Source organism: Nicotiana tabacum, chromosome 5 (genome assembly GCF_000715075.1).
Source record: "Nicotiana tabacum cultivar K326 chromosome 5, ASM71507v2, whole genome shotgun sequence".
Lineage (NCBI taxonomy): Eukaryota > Viridiplantae > Streptophyta > Magnoliopsida > Solanales > Solanaceae > Nicotiana > Nicotiana tabacum.
In genome coordinates this window covers 154,397,751-154,420,888 of record NC_134084.1, presented here as the reverse complement: position 1 = coordinate 154,420,888, position 23,138 = coordinate 154,397,751, and the positions used below count along the sequence as shown (strand labels likewise).

General features: G+C 38.6%; 1 protein-coding gene across 1 annotated transcript; it reads right to left on the bottom strand.

The window, feature by feature from the left end:
• Nucleotides 1-412: 412 nt before the first annotated feature.
• On the bottom strand, nt 413-18,018 carry LOC107807648 (ethanolamine-phosphate cytidylyltransferase). The gene is made up of 10 exons (XM_016632074.2): nt 17,435-18,018; nt 15,080-15,315; nt 14,631-14,812; nt 10,055-10,126; nt 8,947-9,014; nt 6,534-6,654; nt 2,912-2,977; nt 2,704-2,826; nt 1,217-1,345; nt 413-876 (listed from the first exon to the last, which is right to left on the bottom strand). Exons 1-9 carry the CDS (start codon nt 17,734-17,736, stop codon nt 1,274-1,276), a joined length of 1,242 nt encoding a protein of 413 aa, XP_016487560.1. The 5' UTR covers nt 17,737-18,018; the 3' UTR covers nt 413-876; nt 1,217-1,273.
• Nucleotides 18,019-23,138: the final 5,120 nt, after the last annotated feature.

Here is a 23,138-nt window from a genome sequence, read left to right as displayed (position 1 = left end):
GCCCATTTGCACAAATAGCCACTTTAAGGCCTGTATTTTAAAATTAACCACAATTTAAAGTTTTAGAGGGTGAAGTGCACAAATATCCATTTTAGGACCTCTATATAAAGAATGACCAACATTTACACACACAAAAATTAAGTTTAACCGTCTCATAATTAATTTCATCAATCTTAAGTTGAAATCATGGGACAGAAGTTTTGAATGCAGTTCAACTTCAGACCTTCATGTTTAAGATGACAAAAGTTTTAGCTACACACATTGTCCTGATGGTGTAGTGACGTTCAGGTCTAAATTTAGTCTGCTTCTGATGGTGTAGTAACGTGAATTTCTGCATCTTATCTTTCATATTACAGTCACTTTAACTTTCGAATCGTGAATTACCAATAAGCAATTCAAAGTTATTCCGATATTAATAGTCAGTACTAAACTTCAAAAATAAATAAATAAAAGTGCATCCACATTCTGCTCCGCAATAGGAGAGTGTACCACGTGCGCCACTGTGCGGCAACCTAATGTATTCCGGACGCACATACAACTAACTCTTTACAAGTAGCAATTTTGTATTTCATTAGCATGAAGTGCACATGCTCCATGCAAAAAGGAAAACCAGAGCAAGTAGTCCCACTTGCATACACTGAAGGCTCAACGTCAAGATGACATATTTCACTTCTATCTTTTATGTTTTTGGCCAAAAAATTGCCTCGGTTAAACTAGAGGACGTCATGTGCACTAGCGTGCAGTTTGACGCAGGAACCTACTAAAAGGTTGAAAAGCAAAAGGCATAAAAGGCAAAAAAGGGAGCGAGAGAGCGAGGGGGGCAGCCAGAATCACAAGTTACATCTTCTGAAGCATCTGGCCCCACCAATTTATCATCTGCAAATAAACAACATAATGACAATTCATTTTCATACCATTGATGGAAACAGACAAAAGAAATGCGAGGGATTCAGTACTTTTTTAAGATTGAATTTATAGAGACGCAAAAGTAGTGTTTTTGGCCAAAAATGATAGGAAACAACAGGAAAGAAAACCTCTAAATGAATTTATTACAATGCAAAAACAAGCCATAGTGGTACAAGTAAAGACATGCATATTGAGAACACTAAGATCAGAAATTATCTATTCTTTATTTTCTCTCCTAATCTACTCAAAACACAACCTAGTGCTCTTCTATCGTTAAGAAAAATTGCCAACATCATAAATACAATGTTACCTTGATTCTGTAAGTCAACTAATCACCAGAGACATAACTCTTGATTCTGTAAGTCAACTAATCACCAGAGACATAACTCTTTCCCTCATAGTACCTCCTCTCACTAGCTGCTTTTTTCTCATTCCGTTTCTGCAAATATACATCATTATTAGATAGACCACATACATGTTTCAATTCAACCAAGCAAACAGGCCCAGATTAATATAGAAACAGGAAATTGCCCCAGTTCAACAAACATCCGAACAAATGGAGGGAATTGCATTATGGTTGAAGAAAAATATGATCCAATATTCAGCACCAAACTTGACACTCGCAGGATTATAGACCTCATCAAGCACTAAACAGCTAGTTAGGACCACTAAGATCGAACAAGAAATTCAACCATTTTCTTCCTGAAGATATCTATAAATGCACGGCTGGTGGTTTGGTTGATTTACTATATATCCGAGTCACATGAGGAAATAAGCGCATCTGGTGTAGTGGAATCATAGTACCCTCCCACGGACCAGGGTTCGGTTCCTCGGATGTGCATTCACTGTTTTACTCCTTTTCTTACCAGTAGTATTAGTAGCACTCCTGCCCCTTCGTATTCTTAGATCCTTCTGTTTCTTCTTCTTCTTCTTGTTCTTCGTCTTCTCACCTTTTCTGAGCCGAGGTCTATTGGAAACAGCCTCTCTACCTTCACTAGGTAGAGGAAGGTCTGCGTACACACTAACCTCCCTCCCCAGACCCAACCCGTAGGAAGGGTTTGTTGTTGTCGAGTCACATGAGGAAAATTTTGATAACGCGGACGGCAATTCAATGAAGTGGGAGACTATTCTTCAGATGTGGAGTAAAAAATAGGGGAATACTGGGAAAGCAATAGTACTTTGAAGCACGATGCTAGAACTATACGAGGAGATGGAAAAAGGAGATGGCAAAACCAAGAAGCAACCTGTGGAACTGGAACAGAGGATGCAAGTGGTGTAAGAGATCTGCCAACTCCTCAGAACCTTAAATAAGAATGAAGGGTCAGCTCAATGTTGGTTTAGAATGGCGGAAATGAGTCTTGGGGTCAATATGAGAAGAGAACAAAAGAGATGATGCTGAAACAGCCAGGAGACAGCAAGAAGAATGCACACGTAGTGACAAGGAGAGTTCATATTGAAAAAAAAAGCACAAAACCAGAAAGAGCACTAAGAGGACTAAGAAGGAGTTTTAAGTAGGATGGCAAAATGTCCAGCTGAATCAAATTGATTGCTGTGGTATCATAAAAATGAGAGAATTTCAGAATGAATCTCGAGGGATTGATATTATTTTATAGTTACGTTTACGGTCTTACTCTACAGTCTACATTATAGCATGGGCTGAACCTATGTTTTGTTTCATTATTTACTTATTAGAAAAATTCTGCTAACAGCTCAGAAGAACAAACAGACGGTTTTCAGAAACCCTCGTTCAAATAAATATAAAAGAAACTAAAAAGTACATATTGGAGGAGAAGTAACCTGGTATGCCTCATGATTTGACACAATTCTCCTTATTATTGTGCTCGTTGTAATATCTAAAGGACTATCCAATATTTTAAAAATGTCCATGCTAATTGGTACAGCATATGGGTTACCCTTCTCCTGCAAATTAAAGAATCATGATCAACAAACAAAGGACCTTTTAACCCAAGATTCTCGTAAAAGACCACATATAACCATAGAGTACCTTCTGAAAATCATTATCCTCGGCTACTGTTCCATGAACAACTAAAGAGATATTGAAGGTAGTTATCTGCATCAGTGTCCAATTGTAGAAAAAGTCACTACATGATAAATGAGGAGTAACATGATTACACTCTACGAGATCAACTCGAGTGAGGGAAGCGTTAGCTTTCAAATTACAGTTTAGAATAAAGCATCTAATTTCTTTATCTCCAAAAGGAACTCTCTGCTCGATAGAGATCTTATGGAAGCAAAGCAAATGAAGATTTCCAGTCAATACCAATAACTCCTGAAATTCCCTCTAATCAAACATGACTTGTGAAAGAATACATACAAAAATCAACAGCCAACAAACGTAATAAATTTCTTTTTGGGGGAAGAGATAAAGTGAGATTAACTTTGTTTCTTTTTATTTTCTGATAGGCAGAGTAAGTTTACCTATTAATAGGAAAATTATAATAATGAGTATAGACTTAGCTCTTTTGTCACAAATGAAATTGCAAAATGCAAACAAAGTTACTTTTATGAGGAAAATGACTAAATACAAAATTTCCCAACCAAAGGGAGAACTGAGCCCCAAAACTATAGGATTCTGGGCCTCCCTTACCATTTAAGCCTGCACCCATGTCGGTAATTCTTTTTTATAACCGTGGAGTCCGGTTAGTTTGCGCACACCTCGACTAATTCCACGAGGTACCTGTCACCTCCCACCAGCACCATGTACCAGATAACTCTATCCAGCAAGGCTTGAATAGATAGGAAGAAATCACCTAGTGTTTTTTGCCTCCGCTGGAATTTGAACATGAGACCTCATGGTTCTCACCCACTTTATTGACCACTAAGCCATACCCTTGAGTGTCCCCTATCGGTAATATAAACTGTCCATACGAGGATATTTCTGAAAGTCCAAATTAAAAAGCTTAAGGCCGACATGTTGGGTTCTTTGAGAAGTTATATTTAGTAAAAATACAACCTGAGTTTAATCAGATATGTTTCAAGAAACAATAACTAAGAAGCTACAAGCTAAGTTGCTCGGACTCGGGTGCGGGTATCTGATACTGAGACGGATCCGTGTATCGGATTCGACAAAATCTAAATTTTAAGATTCGGATATGGATACGAGTGCAGGGATTCGGCTAATAAAAAATAGAGCTATAAAAATATAGTAAATTTTGAGAGATATTTGGTGAAAAACTTACATGAATATTGTAGAATTCAATCTTTCATTCTCCAAGATGGACATTATTCTTTCATTCTCCTAAATCTGTTTTATTTTTGATTTTGAGAAATCAAAATCTCAATTTTACTCTCAAATTTGTCGACAGACTCCGGTCAAAGCGTCCGAAGTCGGTTGACCGTATCCGGGACATATCCCGCTCCCGTCCCGTCTCGTATCGGGACAAAGACGGCACCAAAATCGAAGAGTCCGCGCAACTTAGGCTACAAGACAAAAGCCACATTAAGTAGAAAACGGAGATAATTACATCAAAATACATATTGAGTGTCCTTACTTCAGCTTTTAGCACATTCCTTAGTTTGTTACTTATTTTAGCATATTCTGTATATAATGAGTTAAAACTTTCCACCCATTAGTCTATCAAACTCCCCTTCCCTCTTTCCCCCGCTTTTCTTCTCCACCACAGACCCGATTGCGAAACACAAACTGTGAGTCCTATTGATTGTTAATTGACAAACTCGAATTAATTTTTTGTTGTCTTTCGAAGCTCCCCTAGAGTCTAAAGGTTTCAGGTTGAGCGAGACTAAGACAGAATACTCAGAGTGCAAGTTCAACGATGTGACAGGGGAGCGGATGTGGACGTGAGGCTCGACTCACAAGAGGAAGTTTCAAGTATCTTGGGTTAGTTATTCAAGGGAATGGGGAGATTGACGAGGATATCACACATCATATGGGGGCGGGATGGATGAAATAGAGGTTAGCATCCGGCGTCTTGTGTGACAAGAAAAGGTAGGTTCTACAAAACGGTGATTAGACAAACTATATTGTACGGAGCTAAGTGCTGGCCAGTCAAGAACTCCCATGTCCAGAAGATGAACGTAGCTGAAGTGAGGATGTTGAGATGGATGTGCGTGCACACTAGGTTGGATAAGGTTACGAATGAGGATATTCGGGCGACGGTGGGTGTGGCCTCCATGGACAAGATGCGAGAAGTGAGCCTTAGATGGTTCGGGCATGTGAAAAAGAGAAGCCTAGATGCCCCAGTTAGAAGGTGTGAATGGTTGACTTTGGCGGGTACGGTAAGAGGTAGAGGGCGACTTTGGGGAGAGGTGACCAGACAAAACATGGCACGACTTCAGCTTACTGAGGACATTGCTTTTGATAGGAGGGGGTAGAGGTCGAGAATTAGGGTAGACGGGTAGCAGGTAGTAAGACGTTTTTCTGATCCTTACCGGGTTGTATAGGGCTAGTCTAGTAGTATCTTGTCGTTGTTCCTAGATTGCTAGTATTAGGGCTATTTCTTACTATCTTCCGCTTCGGTTTTCTAGTATCTTGTCGTGGTTACTGCTTATTGCTATTGCTTTCTTCTATCTATTTTTTTCTAGTTCTTACATTGTTGTTATCATTTTTCTGGCTATTGTTGTTGATATTTGACTGTTTTCTATTCATTCTCTCGAGCCGAGGGTCTTTCAAAAATAACCTCTCTATCTCCCCAGGATAGGAGTAAGGTCTGCCTACACACTACCCTCCCTAGACCCCACTTGTGGAATTTCACTGGGTTTGTTGTTGTTGTCTTTTGGAGCTCAAATCGTGGTTAGAAACTGATTTTGCAAGATTTGGGTGGTAAAAATCATATTAGAAAGGTAACCAACCATTGTTGAACAAGCTTGAAGACGAGTGTTTGAATTTCAAATATGATTTTTGTGAGAAATTTGGAATGGATGTTATTCAGACCGGTTGAAATAGTCTAAAGAGGATGTCTACAAAATTTGAAAGTCATTTGGTGGACATTTGGACTGATTACGAATGAAAATTGCAACTGAAAATCGCATAAGGAGTTCGTCATTGTAGCTAACAATGTTTAGACCCTTTAAACATTGTTACACACTTTTATACAAGGTTGAAACATGTTTATACATTACTATACACTTTTATACAAGGTCGATACATTGCTTATATAGGTGTAATAATATTGTATAATAATGTACGTTGCATACAAAATATTGGCCATGCGGGTGTAAACTGAAAAATATAGCTACATGGGTGCAATGTGTTGTGTTGGGCCGTATATCTCCCTAGAAAAAGCCATATCACCATAAGTGATTAAGTTATAATCTGGAAATGATTCCTAATATAGTAGCTATCATCAATCTGATTTCCATGAAAACTAAGAAAGCCATAAGTCATCCTGATTTATAAATAACATTCAGAAGGTCAACGCAAGTATTGTGGTATTTCATTAATGTCAATTACTGTTTGGCTCCAAAGATGAGATGTGTCATAGTAAAAATGTTGTGAATCCTTGCAATCATATAATATTGTAGCATCCTTGATCTTGGACCACCATTAATAACGAGATTGTAGGAGAACTGAGAAGTAGACGAGTAAAAATAGCAATAATAATGTTAAAAACAATTTTCTCAACAGTGTTTATATTAGTAGCGATTACCATATCTTTTGACACCTCCCATGGAGCACCAATAATCACTTCATCAGTGTAGCGGCAAGCCAAAACACTTAAGCTCCTTTCATGAAGATTCATAATTGGGCGATGCGCACCTCTATTGGCACTGTAAAATACAATACGGAATGAAATATGAGTTCTTTGACCAAACTTGCAAAATAACTAAGCATATTTCGTTATGACAAAGATAATCGATCTTGCAGCCAGCAAACATGCTAAGTATTAGAGCACATGCTGCTTTATCCACAACAACGTCAAGTACTGCCTATGGATTAGCATAATTGATCAAGTATTTTCCAGCAACCAATGTATCCAGTGTCCCTATCTGAAAGTACATTTCTAGAGTTCTGATCAAAATGCCCAAAAAAAATTAAATAAATTTTCACTGATGGGTCACTCTCTGCCCACTTCCCCAAGCTTGTCTTCTATGCCTCTTCTTTTAGCTATATGCAGAGTTATTCCATTAATCCTATCTCTTTTTCCTTTCTGATTAAAAGAATTTTCAGCATGAAAGAAAGGAATACAAATGATAGTGCCATAAAAGACATGTTTCCGGTTCCTCTAGGGATCAGCATTAAACACAATAATCCATCATATAGAAAACAAATATGTACTCAAAATAGAGAATGGACATTTATTATTCAAGATTCACAGTTCTTGGAATATGATTCCCTCAATCTCAACTACAACAGCTAACATGGCACTGCAGCATCTTCCAAAGAACTTCCTTCTTTTTTTAATACGCGATGCAACTAATAACTTTTGATTGCCTAATCAGACCTGAAATGGACAATTGCATATAAACCAATGTTCACTTTCCTACTGACAGAAAGCTTAAATTAATTGAAGGTGCAGAATTTTCTTCCTTATATTTGAGACGAGTTCAATTTTCAGCTGAGTAGAAGGTTTGTAAAAGGTTAGTAGGTAGTCGAGCGTTTTTATTTTTGGTAGCATTAGTGTTAGTATGGTATCCTTCTAATTCATAGATTGCTATTACTACATATTGTTGATTGCTATCTTTCGCTTCGGTTTCTTAATATCTTACTATTGTTACTACTTGTTGTCACAGCTTTTCATTTTCTCTTTAGCCTAGGGTTCCAAATACCTTATATTATAGAAAAGTTTGAGAAAGGGGCACCCCTACTATACCCCTAAACTACAAGCTGCGTATACACTACCCCAGACCCCACTTGTGGGAATTTGCTAGGTCTTTTGTAGTTGGTGTTGTCAATTTTCTGCAGAAAGTGCTTCTGATAGGGAATATGGAAAAACCTAGCCTTATTTTAACACTACTGGAAATAAATAAATAAACAAAATGTTCTTTTGCTAACTAATATAACTTTCATAGGATATGATTCACACATAGCATGCAGTGTAAGTCTCATCGTCAACCATATTTTTTCCTCTTAACATATTAAACAAATATCATATTAATACTCCACTTGGCATTCTTAGTAGGGAACTGAATTTTTTGCAAATGCACATATCCAGAGCCAGATTTCATGAATATAATATTACTAACCTATCAAGAAAGCAAAGATTGTTATCCTTATGATAGTCCCTTTCAAAAATAAAATCAAACATCGGATAGTAATTTTGCCTGTCTAATGTCCTTAATCTGAAAACCAAACCTTCCATAAATAAGGAAGAACTCGTGAGTTTACTCACACATCCTCCCAAAATATCCTCTCCTTACTAGCAACTTCTTTTAGAGAACCAAGTAAATATCAATCTGGGTGGAGAAGACTAGCATATGGTATTACTTATTAGATTGGAGGCAGTTACAGTTCATATGGAAGGATACAAGCCAAGAGATAGGCGGTATTTGTTCAAACTGAAAAGGAAAATTAATGAGCAATCATTTCAAGACTTGATAATTTGTGGGATAATGATTTGTAAATGCAGAAATTAAAGATCAAGAGAGGAAACTAAGAATAATAAGGCTAATAACAAATGTCCATATCTTAAAGATCAAGAGAGGAGGAAACCAAGAATAATAAGGCTAATAACAAATGTCCACATCATCATGTATAATACGTGCATTTTCCTGATAGTCCAGAAGTTATGCACGTTAAGCATCAACTGCGACAAAATAAGCCAAGAGGTAAGGAAATAGCACCTCACTACCAAAACTCTGGCTAACGGAGCCATGATCTGCATGTTTGCAGACCACTTTCACATACTATAAAGGTTAAGAAAGATAAAAAGAGAACTTGTACAGCACATACTAGAACAATCAAGAAAACCACATTTAAAACTAATGTTGTTAAGGTTTTATCATCCTGAGGAAGCGTCCAAATACAAAAAAATTTAGTAGGTGAGGATTGTAGGATAAGGAAAGTGGTTCCAATGGATTATCTGATATTAGAGCACAGAAGCACAATTTAGGGACTCATACCTTACAGTTTGATCAGTATGAATGCCAACAAGTAGAAAGTCTCCAAGTCCTCGAGCAAGCCTTAGTATCTAAAGATAACCACAAAAGTGAGAAATGAATCTACACTGATGCATGCATTATGTTGAAGACAAAATTAAGTAAATAAAAGTTTGTTTACTTTAACAGCTTAAACTTTTAGATAAGATGGTTACACAATTCAACATGGTATCAAAGCAGACAAAGATCCAAAATTTGATCTCAGCGCTACCCATTATCAAAAAGAATCAAGCCCGTACGTGAGGGGCGTGTTGCAGGCATAATTAAATAAAATAAAAGTAAGCGCTCTGTCTTTAACATCTTAAGCTTCACATTAGACATACACAAAAAAGACTAATAAGCAGGAATAAGAAATACGACAAGGGAAAACAAGATGCAGCTTTTTTGTGAAAAGTTTTTTTTATGATCATGAAAAAACTTATTCAAAGATGATGTTTTTATAAAGTTTTTCAAAAATCTCTGAAGGACTTTCTCAAAAAGATGTCCATTGAAGAATACGTATCAGCAACTTTTTGAAGAAAAATTCTACTTTCACCCAGAAACACTTACAACCTTCAAAAAACTACAACAGTCCAAACACATTTCTTTTTGCATAAAACTGTCCAAACACGTTTCTTTTTGCATTAACTTTTTCTGCAGAAGTTCTTTCAAAAAAGATTTTCCAAAAGTTGTCCAAGCGGCTCCGAAGAAAGTTAAGATTGAGATACTCGGCAAAAGGTGGGAATTCCAACATATTTGCAGAAACGGTCTTTTACATATTAGATGAATCAAAACAGTTGCAATACTTGTGCTGAGATCTATAGAAAAAATGTCTAAAAGCACAAGCTATTGGGTAAGAATATATTTATTCCTTTGATCTTCAAGAGAATCTCTTCTCTCGCAGTCATTTTCTTTTTCCACGAAAAACATGAAAATCGTGACATCTATGAACTATGATACCATGTTGAGTGTTGTGGATCACTTCAACCATAAGCTAAAGTTATTAAAGGACACTACATTTGTTTACTTTTTTATATGATTCTTTAAAATATAAGCATCCTCATTTTTGTAGGTTCTAAGCCAGATTACTTACCTCTACATGTCCAGCATGAAAGAGATCAAAAGCACCATCAATATAAACTATGCGAGCACCAGGTCCAGCTCCCTACACAAACCGCTCGACAACATTATAAGCAACAAATGTACTTCATAGCAGCAACATAGAACCCAAAGAAAAAAAAGAACAGACAACAGCAAGATGTGTTGAAAGGACAACAGGTATTCCTAAAAGATCCATAAACTAAATGTAAGACAGATCATGCACTGATGGTTAAATCATAATTTAAATCTATTCATAAGTTTGCCATATTTTCCCTCATTTGACTTAATTTTGCATCTGTTTGTAATGTTTAAAGGTTTAATTTGCAAATTTGTGCTGTTAGAAGCTAACAATTGGAGTGTGATGAATATGCAAAGCTTTGGCATCAAATTAGAACAAAATGAAGCCCAGTGACAGAGGAAAAAATGGAAAAAGATGTAAAGAAATAAGACAAGATGTCAAAACAAAGCGATAGAAACAAACGCACAAAACCAATTCATAGTGTGGCATGTTGAAGGCGGCCTGACACGCCTGGGCTGTCCAGGTGATTTTTCATTTATGGTCGTTTCAAAATTTTCCTTTCTTTGATGTAAAATTATAAATAGCGGTCTTGCTTCAGCAGGTTGATATCAGACGTTTGAGAACCTTGGAAGCTACTCAGTGGAGAATTAGAGGTTTTCACGGTGTCTTTTCTTCTCTCTCTTTGTTTCTTCTTGATTTTGTTGTTTTGTTCTTTTGATAAAATTGTGTTGTCTCTATGCTAAGAGTGGCTAAACAGCTTGTTCTAGGTTATGGGGATATTGACATGAACATAGTGGTTTGAATCTTAATTTCAAAAAACTGCTTTTGCTTTCATGGGTTATTTATTCAACCTCGTGCTTTATTGTTTGATGGGATGATTGCAAATTGAATTCTACTTACGGATCCTAAAAAATTGAAAAAGAGATACGGTTGCTGCATTAAATATTGTAAGTTCATGAACCAATGCAGTAGGGGCTTGATTCATGGGTAAGAAATTATACTTGCTTGCCTTACATAACTTATGAATGCAAGAAACTATAATGTGTTTCTCATAGAAATATAGTGACTATGTTAATTTGAGTAGACGAATCAGAATTCAGAAGATTATTCTGAGCAAAGAGACAGTAGGTTAAAAGCCCTTGCTAATCAATTTATTTGAGATAGAATCATAACTGGATTGTCAAGGGAACCCATAGCTCTAGGCTCTTTTACTATCAAATTCCTAAGATGTTTGAGCACATCAGTTTTTTATTTTCTTCTTTAATTTAGTTTAATCATATTTCTTCAAATCAAACTAGTTCTTTCTCGATAATTAGGTTTAGCCTGATCGTCAGCTAATTAAATAAAATCCTCGTGGGAACTATGATTTTACTCATCCTATGATACTTGTCTAATCGAGTATACTTGTGGTGCATTGGTAGCTCATATTAATCACCCTATCTTGAAGGAGTCAAGGTATAAGCTAGCTGGATCAAAAGAAAACTACTAATGCAATACATGAGCATCAACATTTATCAGATTATAAAGCTTTCATTGATTCTAAAATTTGGCAATCAATTAAACCATTCTCTTATACTGAACACAACCAATGGGAAGAAGAACAACTTTGCTCAACTAATTCATGGCTGAAAAAGTTAAACATGCTAGTAGAGCATGAGAACAACCTCAACAGGAAACAAGACCTATCCTAAACTCAATTAGTGTTCTAGGTAGTAGACAAACAGCAGACTTTGTTTTAGTTGCTAACAAGAGGTGGAAAAAGTTGTTACCTTGAAATTAGATCCCACAAAATATATTAAAGGTCAACTAACAAATTGGAATTAGAGAAAGTAACGTATCCGCTAATTGACAAGTCTCTTTTCCATTCCCAGACAACCGACATGGAAAAAGGGTTAGAATGTTTCAACCTAGCAAAGTAAAATCTCAAAGTTTATGGATAATCAAATTGCAGCATTATAAAACTCAAGTTTTAGCTTTCTCCAATGTGAGGGAGAATGATGAGGAATGAAAGTGGATGAGAAAGAGAACTTCCTAAATTATTTTCTGGACCAAAATCGGAATCATGTTTTAGTGGGTTTACATTCAGGTATTGGAATTATTTTACTTATTCAAGATGCAATTTAAGTCTAGTTTATACCAAGCATACAAAGTCCAGGATATATGGAAAAATAAAGCCCCATACATGTTAAGGGTTTTCTAGGTTAGTAGAAAATGAGGCATGTTTAACCTGAAGCAATATCCAGAAAAGGGGCCTACAACATGTGTGACAGATGCAGCCTATGCGGGGAGCCATTAAGAAACAGAAATCACCTCTTCCTTTATTGCAGAATCACTAGCCAGATCTCCCATTTCAAAAAAAGAATCACTAGCCACATCTGGGATTTGTTACTCAACACACTGGGAAACATATGGGCCATGTTCGAGGCTACTCTACAACTTCTAGAAGGGTGGTGCAGAAATGATTTGCATAGGGCTTCTTCTGACATCGAGTGTACAATTCCTGCTGTATAGTTTGGTGGTTATTTGAAGGAAGAATACCAGAACTTTCTAAAGCAAGAAAGGCAAAGTGATTAATCTTATGACTAGGTGCTTCTTTTCTTTTTTCTTTCTTTTTCTTTTTTGCTTAGGTGTTGGTGCAACATGGCCTACTCTAAATGTAGATGATATTCATGACATTGCTGATTTTCTTAGCACATTAGAAACTTGTAATGTTACCACACTTTGGTTGTAACTGATTGCCAGCATTTCCTTTTTGCTGGTTTTCATCACAAAAGTTACACTTTACCTCTCCAAAAGGAGTCCAGGACATTTGGAGTTTAGTACCTTGTATTAAACTCAAGAATCAGGATATCTTAAATTTTGTTATTTAGTTGTTTTTCTATCTTGTTTTTTTTTCCCGACAATGGTGGTCTCGGGGCTAACTTGCAAACATCGAGGCTAATATATCGGGAACCCACTACCTCCCACCATCACAGGAACACTCTGCCCACCAATACTTAGACAGATGGAGAGAAATCGCCTATTATTTTTGCCTCTACCGGGATTTGAAACCTATTCTCCCAGAATCCATTCCAACTTTGATGTCCACTAGGCCACATCTTCTGGGCCTGTAGTAATCGGAATAGGATAAGAGTTGTTCCAATCGTCTGTATGTTTTTTTCTCAATTAACTGGTGGAAAATCAATAACTTCAGCACTACTTTTGACGAGACATCACATAATCTTACCTAGGTGGCTTATTCCTAAGGAATTCTAGGTAGCTTCCTAGACCTTGCCTTTTTTTGGAGGGGGGGAGGAGGGGAGGGGGGGGGGCAATTGTTTCATCACCACCACAAAGTTCTCCTTCCATCAAGCGATTCCTCAACCCATAAAAAAAAACAGCCACTAACAGCCTAACTTTTACTGCTCTCAGATACTATTCACAACCTCAGAACCCCATGAATTCTCCCTTTTATTTTTCTTCCCTTAACCTACTCAGCACCCTTAGGGGTTGTTTGGTAGTGTGTATAGGAATAATGCTGAATAGGGTGTATTAGTAATGGTGGTATTAGTTATGCTTGCATTAATTATGCTGGCATTACTTATGCTGACATATGTCTTATCCATTGTTTGGTTTGATGTATTAAAGCACAATTTCTAAAGGAATTGTTTGTTTACAAAAATACCCTCATAACCAGTGTATCACTTTACCTTTTCAGAAGAAACATATGTTAAGGAATATTTTTATATGAAAATGTTTTAAAAAATTATTTGATTTGTCTACCTATATTGTAGTATCGAACTTAATATTTATTTATAAAAAAAAGAAAATATGCTAAGTATTTATTTATTTATTTACTAGGGATATAATTTTATTTCTCACTTTCTTGGATTATTTCAAACTTGCATTAATATAATAGCATATTTTAATCAAACATAAATTTTGAAGGACAATTTTGTCTTTAACTAAGTTAATGCATGCATTAAAACACATTGCATTGTTAACACCATGGTTTCTTATGCATTAGTTATGCATAGGATAATACCAAACAAGGTGTATAACTAATGCTTGCATAACTAATGCATACATTCAAAAAGTATACCAAACAAGGTATTGCAAATACACAAAGCTAATGCATGCATTATTTTACCTAATGCATCCTACCAAACGACTCCTTACATAAATTACTTCAAAGCCTCCCAGTTTTGAGAGCCTTTTAGCAATGAAACATAAGAAAGTCAGAAAATGTTACTATTCTTTCACTGCTCAATTGTCTAGTGATCTCCTCCCTTGTCCCAAATCACCCACGATGCGAGATGAGATCTTAAACTTGTGACAGTTTAGTGTTTACAATCTGAGAGTCTCTTTTGCTTTTCCTACACAGATATTAACTCAAAACTCTTCTTTTTTCTTTCTTTTTTTCTTTTTTTGCAAGGAAAACTTAAAAGAGTCCACACATTGATGACAATCACTTTATGAAGAATGCAACTAGCAAACCTAAAAAGTTTTGCTTCTTGCTTTGTGAGCAATAAATTTACCACTAGAGAAAGTTAAAATGCAAGAGGCTCACCTTTGAATTGGAAAATTGTACAATTCTACGAGACGTAGGAAGAAAATGAGATACGCGTGTTTCGCTCCTAGCACCACCATCTTCAGATTTTTGGCTGTGTCCATGGCTAAATTGTCTCTGCAAGGATGCATGACTGGGGGAGTCACCAGTGGACCTCTCTCTCACACAAAGAAGCATTCGACCTGCATGGCATATTTATGAAACATACACAAACAATAAGTAGCACCTATAAGCTCTTGCAATTCAATAAGTGAAGTTTTAGCTTTTGAATATTAACAAATGCCAAAACATCTGTACATCAGTACACTAGCTAGTAGAAATAGCAAATGATAGGATGCTGCCCAGCAGCCCAAGAAACAATAAAGTAGCCATTCCACCACACACAAATGCCCAAATATGTTTTGAAAGAGAAGGTTTTCACTGAAAATGAACAAAGAGAACATACATACCGACTATATCAGTGCTTGAAACTCCTTCTGTGCGCTTGATCTGCTTATAGCGACCAACCTTCTTAGCAAGGGCATAAGCATCAGTACCATCGGGAAGAAGACAAGGGTCATCCCCATGAATGATATAGTCTATGTTATACTCATCAAAGAGCTTCCTCATAAAATCTTCAGTAATAGCATAGGGGGCATCAGAGATGACTTCATCCACCCACTTAACAGCTCCGACCATAATCATCCTAGGAAAAATCAACAAACACGAAACTGAGTTAATTCTTTTGATTAAAATCTATCCAAGTAACAGATAAAACAATAATAATAATCACAGCCAAGCACGGTGAAATGAGATCTAATGGTCATGATTTTATTTGTTAAATGCCTTCTATTCTCTCAAGGACAATGGTATCAGACAAAAAGCAAAATGAAGGAATGAAGCCATCAGTTGATTAGGAAACTTCTGGTGGAAATGGTGTTCAGAGCTGAGATAACTGTTCTTTTAAAAGGTAACTGCCCAACCGTTTTCCACAATAATCAAATCACGATATCCTGAAAACCAAACTCAGGGCCGGCTCTAATGTTGTATTTAATAAGGCTTGTGCCTTAGGCCCCCAAGTTTGGGAGGCCCCATTTTTAAGAAATAATAGGTTTATAGGTATTTAAAAAATAATATTTAGTACTTTTAGTACAAAAGTAGATGTCCTCATATAAAAGGAAAGACATTATTTTAGCTATGTAAATAAAGTAATTGTTTGGCTTACTTAAAATGGGTAGTATGAATAGTTAACATGTGAACTGGAATTGATTTGACAAGAAAATAGTACAAATAGAAGATATTACTCTAATCAATATACCCAATCAAATAAAAGATTTTTCGTTTCCAAATGCTTATATTGCTTATAGAATAATATTAACAGTTGCCTCAGTGAAAGAAGTTTATCAAAATTAAAATTGATAAAATCTTAGCTAAGATCAATAATGTCTCAAGAAAGATTAAATGGGCTTGCTATATTAGTTGAAAAGGAATTATTTGAAAAAAATAATTATAAAAATATTATTAACAACTTTGCATCTTGAAAATCTAAAGAATAGACTTCAAATAAAAATATATATTATAACAACAACAACAACAACCCAGTATTACATGTGCTTGAGCCGCCCTTGGCCAAACTTCACCTTGATCTGAGGTCTCCTCTTAGGTAGTTGAACACTGTATAGAGCCTTGTTTCTGTAACCCAGAAAAACCATCCTCACCCAAAAAACACTCTATAGAGCCTTGTTTCTGCAACCCAGAAAACCCACCCTCACCAGTTTCCCACTGTAGGACATGTCTATACAGTGACCCAATATAAAGAACCAGGAAAAATACCAGTTATGCTTTAAGCTTAAGGTTTTGGAAGAAAGATTCGCCTCCTAGTAGAGCTTTAAGAATTAGCTTACCAATCAATCAAAGAGAAAAAAGAGAGAGTAACACTCAAGCATAGCAACCAAACTGTAATGTCTGGGATTGGAAATGGGAAAGAACTAAATAAATGAAGTGGTGTGACGTCCTTTGTACAGTAATTAGAGGGATAATTAACAGTAATTTGACTTAGCAGAAGGTTAGCTATAAAATGGAGACAATTGAGATTGATTACAATGGACGGTTAAGATGCAAATGATGGAGGTATAAATACTTCTGAATTCGGTGTGGGATGCATGGAATATCGCTGGTATGTTTCTGTAATCGTTGCTTTCTCATATCTCTCTCTTCTCTTTCCCCAATTTCTCAGTCTGATCTCTCTTCTTCTCTTCTTCCTAATCCGTTCTAATTCTTCCCTTCTTGCTCAATTCTCCTTCTTATCATGAAACTAGTTACGAGATTAGCTCCAATTTGACTATCCTTCAGGTATGGGTTACTCGAGGTGTGGATTTCAGCTGAAGAACTGAGTTGATTCGAAGAAGTCTTGTTTAAGCTTTGTTGTTGCATTTCTATCCTAGTTCTGTTGTTATCAGTATCCAGTTGTGGACAATATTCAGTGGATTGTTGAAGTATTCCAGTTGTAATTTCTTGTTTAGTTTGAAGAGTTAATAGTGAACTTGCCTAGCATTCCTTGAGATCATTAAAAAAAACTAAAGCATACTACCTCAGCAAATGGCTTTTATCAGCTCAAAGTTACAGAATTCGCATAAAAAGAAGTGCTCATTGGGAATAAAATATTCGTCAAAATTCATTTGTCAAAAAAATCTGACAAAGCAACTGATCTAAATAAGACGGATAATGCGGATGAAATGAAACACTGAACACGCATAATATATTTTTGAATGATAGGAAAAAATGTGTGAATCCGAAAATGTAAGAGAGCGCAGAAAACACCAAACCTCTCGTGAAGAGGAGTGACAGGAGGGCCTTTATTGGCAATGATTTCAGCATCGCTAACTACACCAACAACTAATTGGTCGCCGAGAGCCCGAGCTTGTCGGAGAGCATTGCAATGGCCGTAATGCATCATATCAAAGCATCCATCCATATATACCCGTATAGGTCTCTTCTTCTTCTTCTTCGGTAAAGCAAATCTCAAACCCAACACCGATAACCCTAGCACCACCCCTCCCACCAACCACGTTGCAACGAACCGCGAACTCTGTTGCACGTTTTCCGAATGTCCCGCTTCTGAACCCATTGTTCCACTACTCCTAATCCCTAATCCAGCAAAACGCCTGCTAACATTCCTAATTCCTAATTCCTAATACTGATAAGGCTAATGAATACGTTAGTTTTGCTCAGATGAATATGCTATTCCCAGATGCTTGTCTCCAGATTCTATCTGTGTTCCGTCCTAGACTATAGCGTAAAAGTTCAAAAATGTCCTCTTTTTTTCCGTTTATATATCTCCGTCTCCATCTCCTTTACAATGGTTCCCACTCAAAACAGTGCGTCTTAGAACTTGACCGGACACTTGTACAGCGGTCACACAAACGTAGCGTAACAGCTACTTCACCCCTCGTTGGTTAATTGCATGACCAACCTTATAATTCACTGAAATTACGGTAAAGGTCCAAATATTTGGAAGTCCTTCATAATTTGGCACAAACATGTTCATGTCGCTCAATACTTGGTCCAAATGTGCCTTTAGAATGGAAGGCATCTTTGGTCCACGCGCATATTTTAAGGCATATTTAGCTCATTAAAGTTTTTAAGCTTTTGTGTTATTGAGTTATTTTATTTTATTCATAACAATGTAATGAAAGTTTGTAATGATAAAATCCGTCTCAAATTGATTGATTTTCTTGTGTGGGTCTTAAGTACGAACAAAGAGAAGCAAAGTGTAGAAAAACTTAAACTATTTTATATAGGTTCTCTTCAAACAAAATAGTTTAGGTTTTTTTTTACACTTTGCTTTTATTTGTTCGTATTTGAGATTTACATAATGAAAGCAAATGATTTGAGGTTGATTTTATAATTACAAACATCAATTACATTGCCATAAATCAAACAAGATAACCCGATAACATAAAAGTTTATGATCTTTAATGTGCCAAATATGCCGTCAAGTGTGTGCATGGTACAAAATATATCATCCAAATATGGTCGTTTAAAATAAAGACATATTTGGAGCAAGTATAGGACGGTAGTAGTATGTTTATGTCAAAGTATTAATTATGAGTAAATCCGCTCAATTTTACATAGTACAAAAGCATATTTAAACATTTTTTGTTGAAATTAAGAAATGGCCCATCTACTTTTAAATGTTGCACATGAACTTTTGGCTTAATATACAATTTGACACTATTACTGTCATGGGCGGCTTACCAGCCATGCCCCATGACTCCTTGGGCGCGCCCCGTGGCGTCCTCGCAAGTCTCTCAATGCCTAGCGCCACGGACGGCCCCGTGATCTTGGCCGCGCCAAGTGACAAGCGCGCATGTGCCTCTGTCGCCCCACCGATATCCCTCGCCAACGCCCAACCGCAGGCGGATGCCAACAGCACTGCGCGCGCAGACCCTGATGCCAAAGACTATGCTGCTGAGAATAGACCTGTTTCTGCCTTGTAGAAAACTAAGTCCTTTTCATTGTAAATATAGAGTAGTTTTATTCCATGTACTTCCATTATGTTTCTCTAGCTTAATCAAGTCTAGTCTTGTAGCTTTGGTTTATTTTTTTAAGTATTATTAGGGGGGATCAAACAATCAAACTTTCTAGCAAGCAAACAATTCTCTATACTGGTGTCTCTCCCCCTCGACACCGCGTTGCCTTTCTGTAATAGCTTTCATTAATGCAATCAAGCTTTCTTTCATTCTCAATTCTCATTTGTGTTCTCTCAATTGCTCTTGACATTGGTTTTCTGTACGGCAATGACAATCTAGTCTAGCGTACGGAGGGGACCTCAGTTGGCGGACAGTAACTGCACTAACATCAGTTACTTATCCTTACGTCTCCCTTCCAAGGAATCTCAGGAAGGCGCCGCGTAACAGTTGGTATCAGAGCCTAGGCTCGACATCGGACGAGGGAACGCATTGCTATTACCACCATTTCTAACCATAGTGAATCATGGGGACCGCATTGCGGCCCTTGAACAGACGGTTGATGGATTACGGCCCATTGTGGATACAGTGCCTGAACTAAGAACCAGCCTAGGGCAAAGGTTGGACGACTTGGACCGTAGGGTACTCCAGACCGAAGTTGACATAGAAAACATCAACCACGACTCTGAGGGAGACCGGCAAACGGCAGCCACAGAGGCAGCTGAAATTTTTAGCAAATTCGAGGGACTCCAACAAGAGCGTGCCGAGGATTTAGCTTACAGGGCACAAGAGGCAGACAGGGCGACTGTCATGCAATAAACTATTGACGACTTGACAGACAAACTCAATGTTGTTAATGCTGCTTTACAAGGCCTGCTTCGAGGTGGTGTAAACCAAATCGGGGGCGTTGTGAACCCCGCTTCCGCGACACAAAAACTAAAAATTCCTGAGCCAAAGCCATACAGTGGAGCTAGGAATGCCAAGGAAGTGGAAAACTTCATCTTTGACATCGAACAATACTTTGGTGCTGTTGGAGGCCTAGAAGAAGCTAAGAAGGTAGCAACTACTGCCATGTATCTTCAGGGTGATGCTAAACTCTGGTGGCGAGTGAAGTACGAAGTCATCAAGGCTGGTGAAGATGCTCTCGAGACATGGGCAGAACTGAAGGCAGCCATACGCCTACAGTTCTTCCCTGAAAATATTGAATACAATACAAGGAGAAAGCTACGGGAGCTCCGCCAGACAAAGTCAGTGCGAGACTACGTGCGAGAATTATCTGCGCTCATGCTAAACATATGTGACATGGGGGACAAAGACAAGCTCTTCACCTTCCTAGAGGGGTTGAAACCTTATGCCCGCATGGAACTGCAAAGACAAAGGGTAGATACCCTACCCAAGGCGATCCAAGCAGCTGAATGCCTTGGGGACTATCAAGTGGAAGCTCGGAAGGATCGGCCTCAGCCGCCTGTCCGAGCAGGATTCAAAGGGGGCCAACCTAGCAATGGTGGCTCTAGAAGAAGTGGGGGAGATCGAAGTGCAACCAAATCTAAGCCTCCCTCCTCAGGCAGCAATAGTGTTACGTCAAACAACAATGATCGGGAGAGAAAGCCTCCTTCGGGATGCCATCATTGCGGCGGACCACATTGGAATAATGAGTGTCCAAATGCATAGATGAATGCCCATCAAACCTTTGACGATGGGACAGATGACGACACAGATGATGCAGACCAGACCGAGCCAGTAGGTGCCTTCAATGCAATTTTTAGCTCCATTTCTGAGGCCTTAGCGGGAACAAGTACTGGCATTCATAAGAAGAAGGACCCTTGCCCAAGCACCAAGAAAGGAAAAAAGAAGGCGGATGAGAGGAATCCTCCTAAACAAGAGAGGACCTTAATGTTCGTTGAGATGAAGGTAAATGGCAAGCCCATTCGGGCGATGATAGACACGGGTGATACCCACAACTACTTAGCCTCGACTCAGGTGGAGCGCCTTGTTCTAGTTGTAGGAAAGGCCAGAGATAGTGTCAAGGCTATCAACTCACCTCCTCAGCCAGTGGGTGGGATAGCCAAAAAGGTACTAGTGAAGCTTGGCCCTTACGAAGGGGAAAATTCAACATGCGCGTGGTGATCATAGATGACTTCGAGTTGATAGTTGGATTGGAATTCCTGAGGCAAACCAACACCATGCATGTACCGTATACTGACATGTTACTGATGATGGGAACAAACGGGACCAAGCCCTGCATTATCTCGTGCATGCCCATGAAGATGGCCGTTGAAAACATCTCGGCCTTGCAGTTAAAGAAGGGGGTCAAAAGACATGAACCTACGTTCCTGGCAACCCTCTGCATTGAAGATGTAGAACGCTCCTCGGGTCCCATTCCTGAGCCCGTAAAGGAGCTACTACTAGAGTTTAAAGATGTTATGCCATAAGATATGCCAAAGCAACTAACGCCTAGACGCACTGTGGACCATGAAATTAAGCTTGTGTCGGGCGCGAAGCCACCCGCCCGGGCGCCTTACAGAATGTCACAACCCGAACTCACCGAGCTTCAGAGAAAATTGACGGAAATGCTAGACACATGGATCATCGTGCCCTCCAAATCCCCATGCGGGTCCCTGTGCTATTCCAAAAGATACATGATGGCAGCCTACGACCCTGTGTGGACTATCGGGCTCTAAACAAAATTACTGTGAAGAATAAGTACCCTATTCCGCTAATGGCAGACTTGTTCGATAGACTGGGTGGTGCGACGGTGTTCACCAAAATAGACCTAAAGACAGGTTATTGGCAAGTTCGGATTGCAGAGGGTGATGAACACAAGACGGCTTGTGTAACAAGATATGGGTCGTACAACTTCCTGGTTATGCCATTTGGCTTGACTAACGCCCCAGCTACATTTTGCACTTTGATGAACCAAGTCTTCCGAGAGTACATTGATGAATTCGTGGTGGTCTACTTGGATGACATTGTGGTATATAGCCAAACATTGGAGGAACACCTGATGCACTTGCGGAAGGTCCTAGCTCGATTATGGGAGCATGAACTATATGTGAAGCTATCTAAGTGCTCATTTGCTCAAAAGCAAATTGACTTCCTCGGACATGTCATCGAGGAAGGGCGGATCAAGATGGACCAGCAGAAGATTCAGGCAATCACAGATTGGTCGCCGCCTAAGGATATCCACACCTTAAGGGCGTTCCTTGGTCTATGCAATTTCTATCGGCGATTTGTGAAAACTACTCCCCCATTCCAGTACCATTGACAGAACTCCTCAAGAAGGTCACGCCTTGGGAATGGGGACCCAAGCGAGCGGAGGCCTTCAACGCATTGAAAGCGACTATGTCTTGTAGCCCCGTCTTGGCCCTTCCTGATCTGGCCAAGCCATTTGAAGTACAAACAGATTCATCTGACTATGCTCTCGGTGGAGTCTTGCTACAATAAGGGCATCATGTAGTGTACGAGAGTCGGAAGCTGAAAGATGCAGAGCGGCGCTATGCCGCCCATGAGAAAGAATTATTGGTTGTCATCCACTACTTGCGCCTCTAGAGGCACTATCTATTGGGGACCCCATTCATGATCAAGACAGACAACACAGTTGTTATCCAATTCATGACCCAGCCGAAGTTGAATGGTCGACAGGCCAGGTGGTAGGAACTCCTAGCTGAACTCTACTTCAACCTGGAGTACCGAAGTGGGAAGACCAATCATGTTGTTGATGCGCTCAGTCGGAGAGCTGATCTAGCATCGGTGTGCCTACTCGCTACCCTAAGGGGGAGTGAAGTAGCCACCTCCATCAAGGACCAGATACAGGATATACTCATCAAAGATCCTGCTGCACAGTATTTGGTTGATTTGGTAGGACATGGCAAGACTCACCAGTTCTACATGGAAGATGGTTTCCTGAAAATGAAAGGGAACCAACTTTATGTTCCTAAAGGAGGAGATCTGCAAAGGACTCTTCTGGCTGAATGTCATGATACTCTGTGGGCCAGCCATCCTGGTGAAGAACGCACCATGGCGTTACTTCGTCGTGCATATTATTGGCCTCAAATGGTCG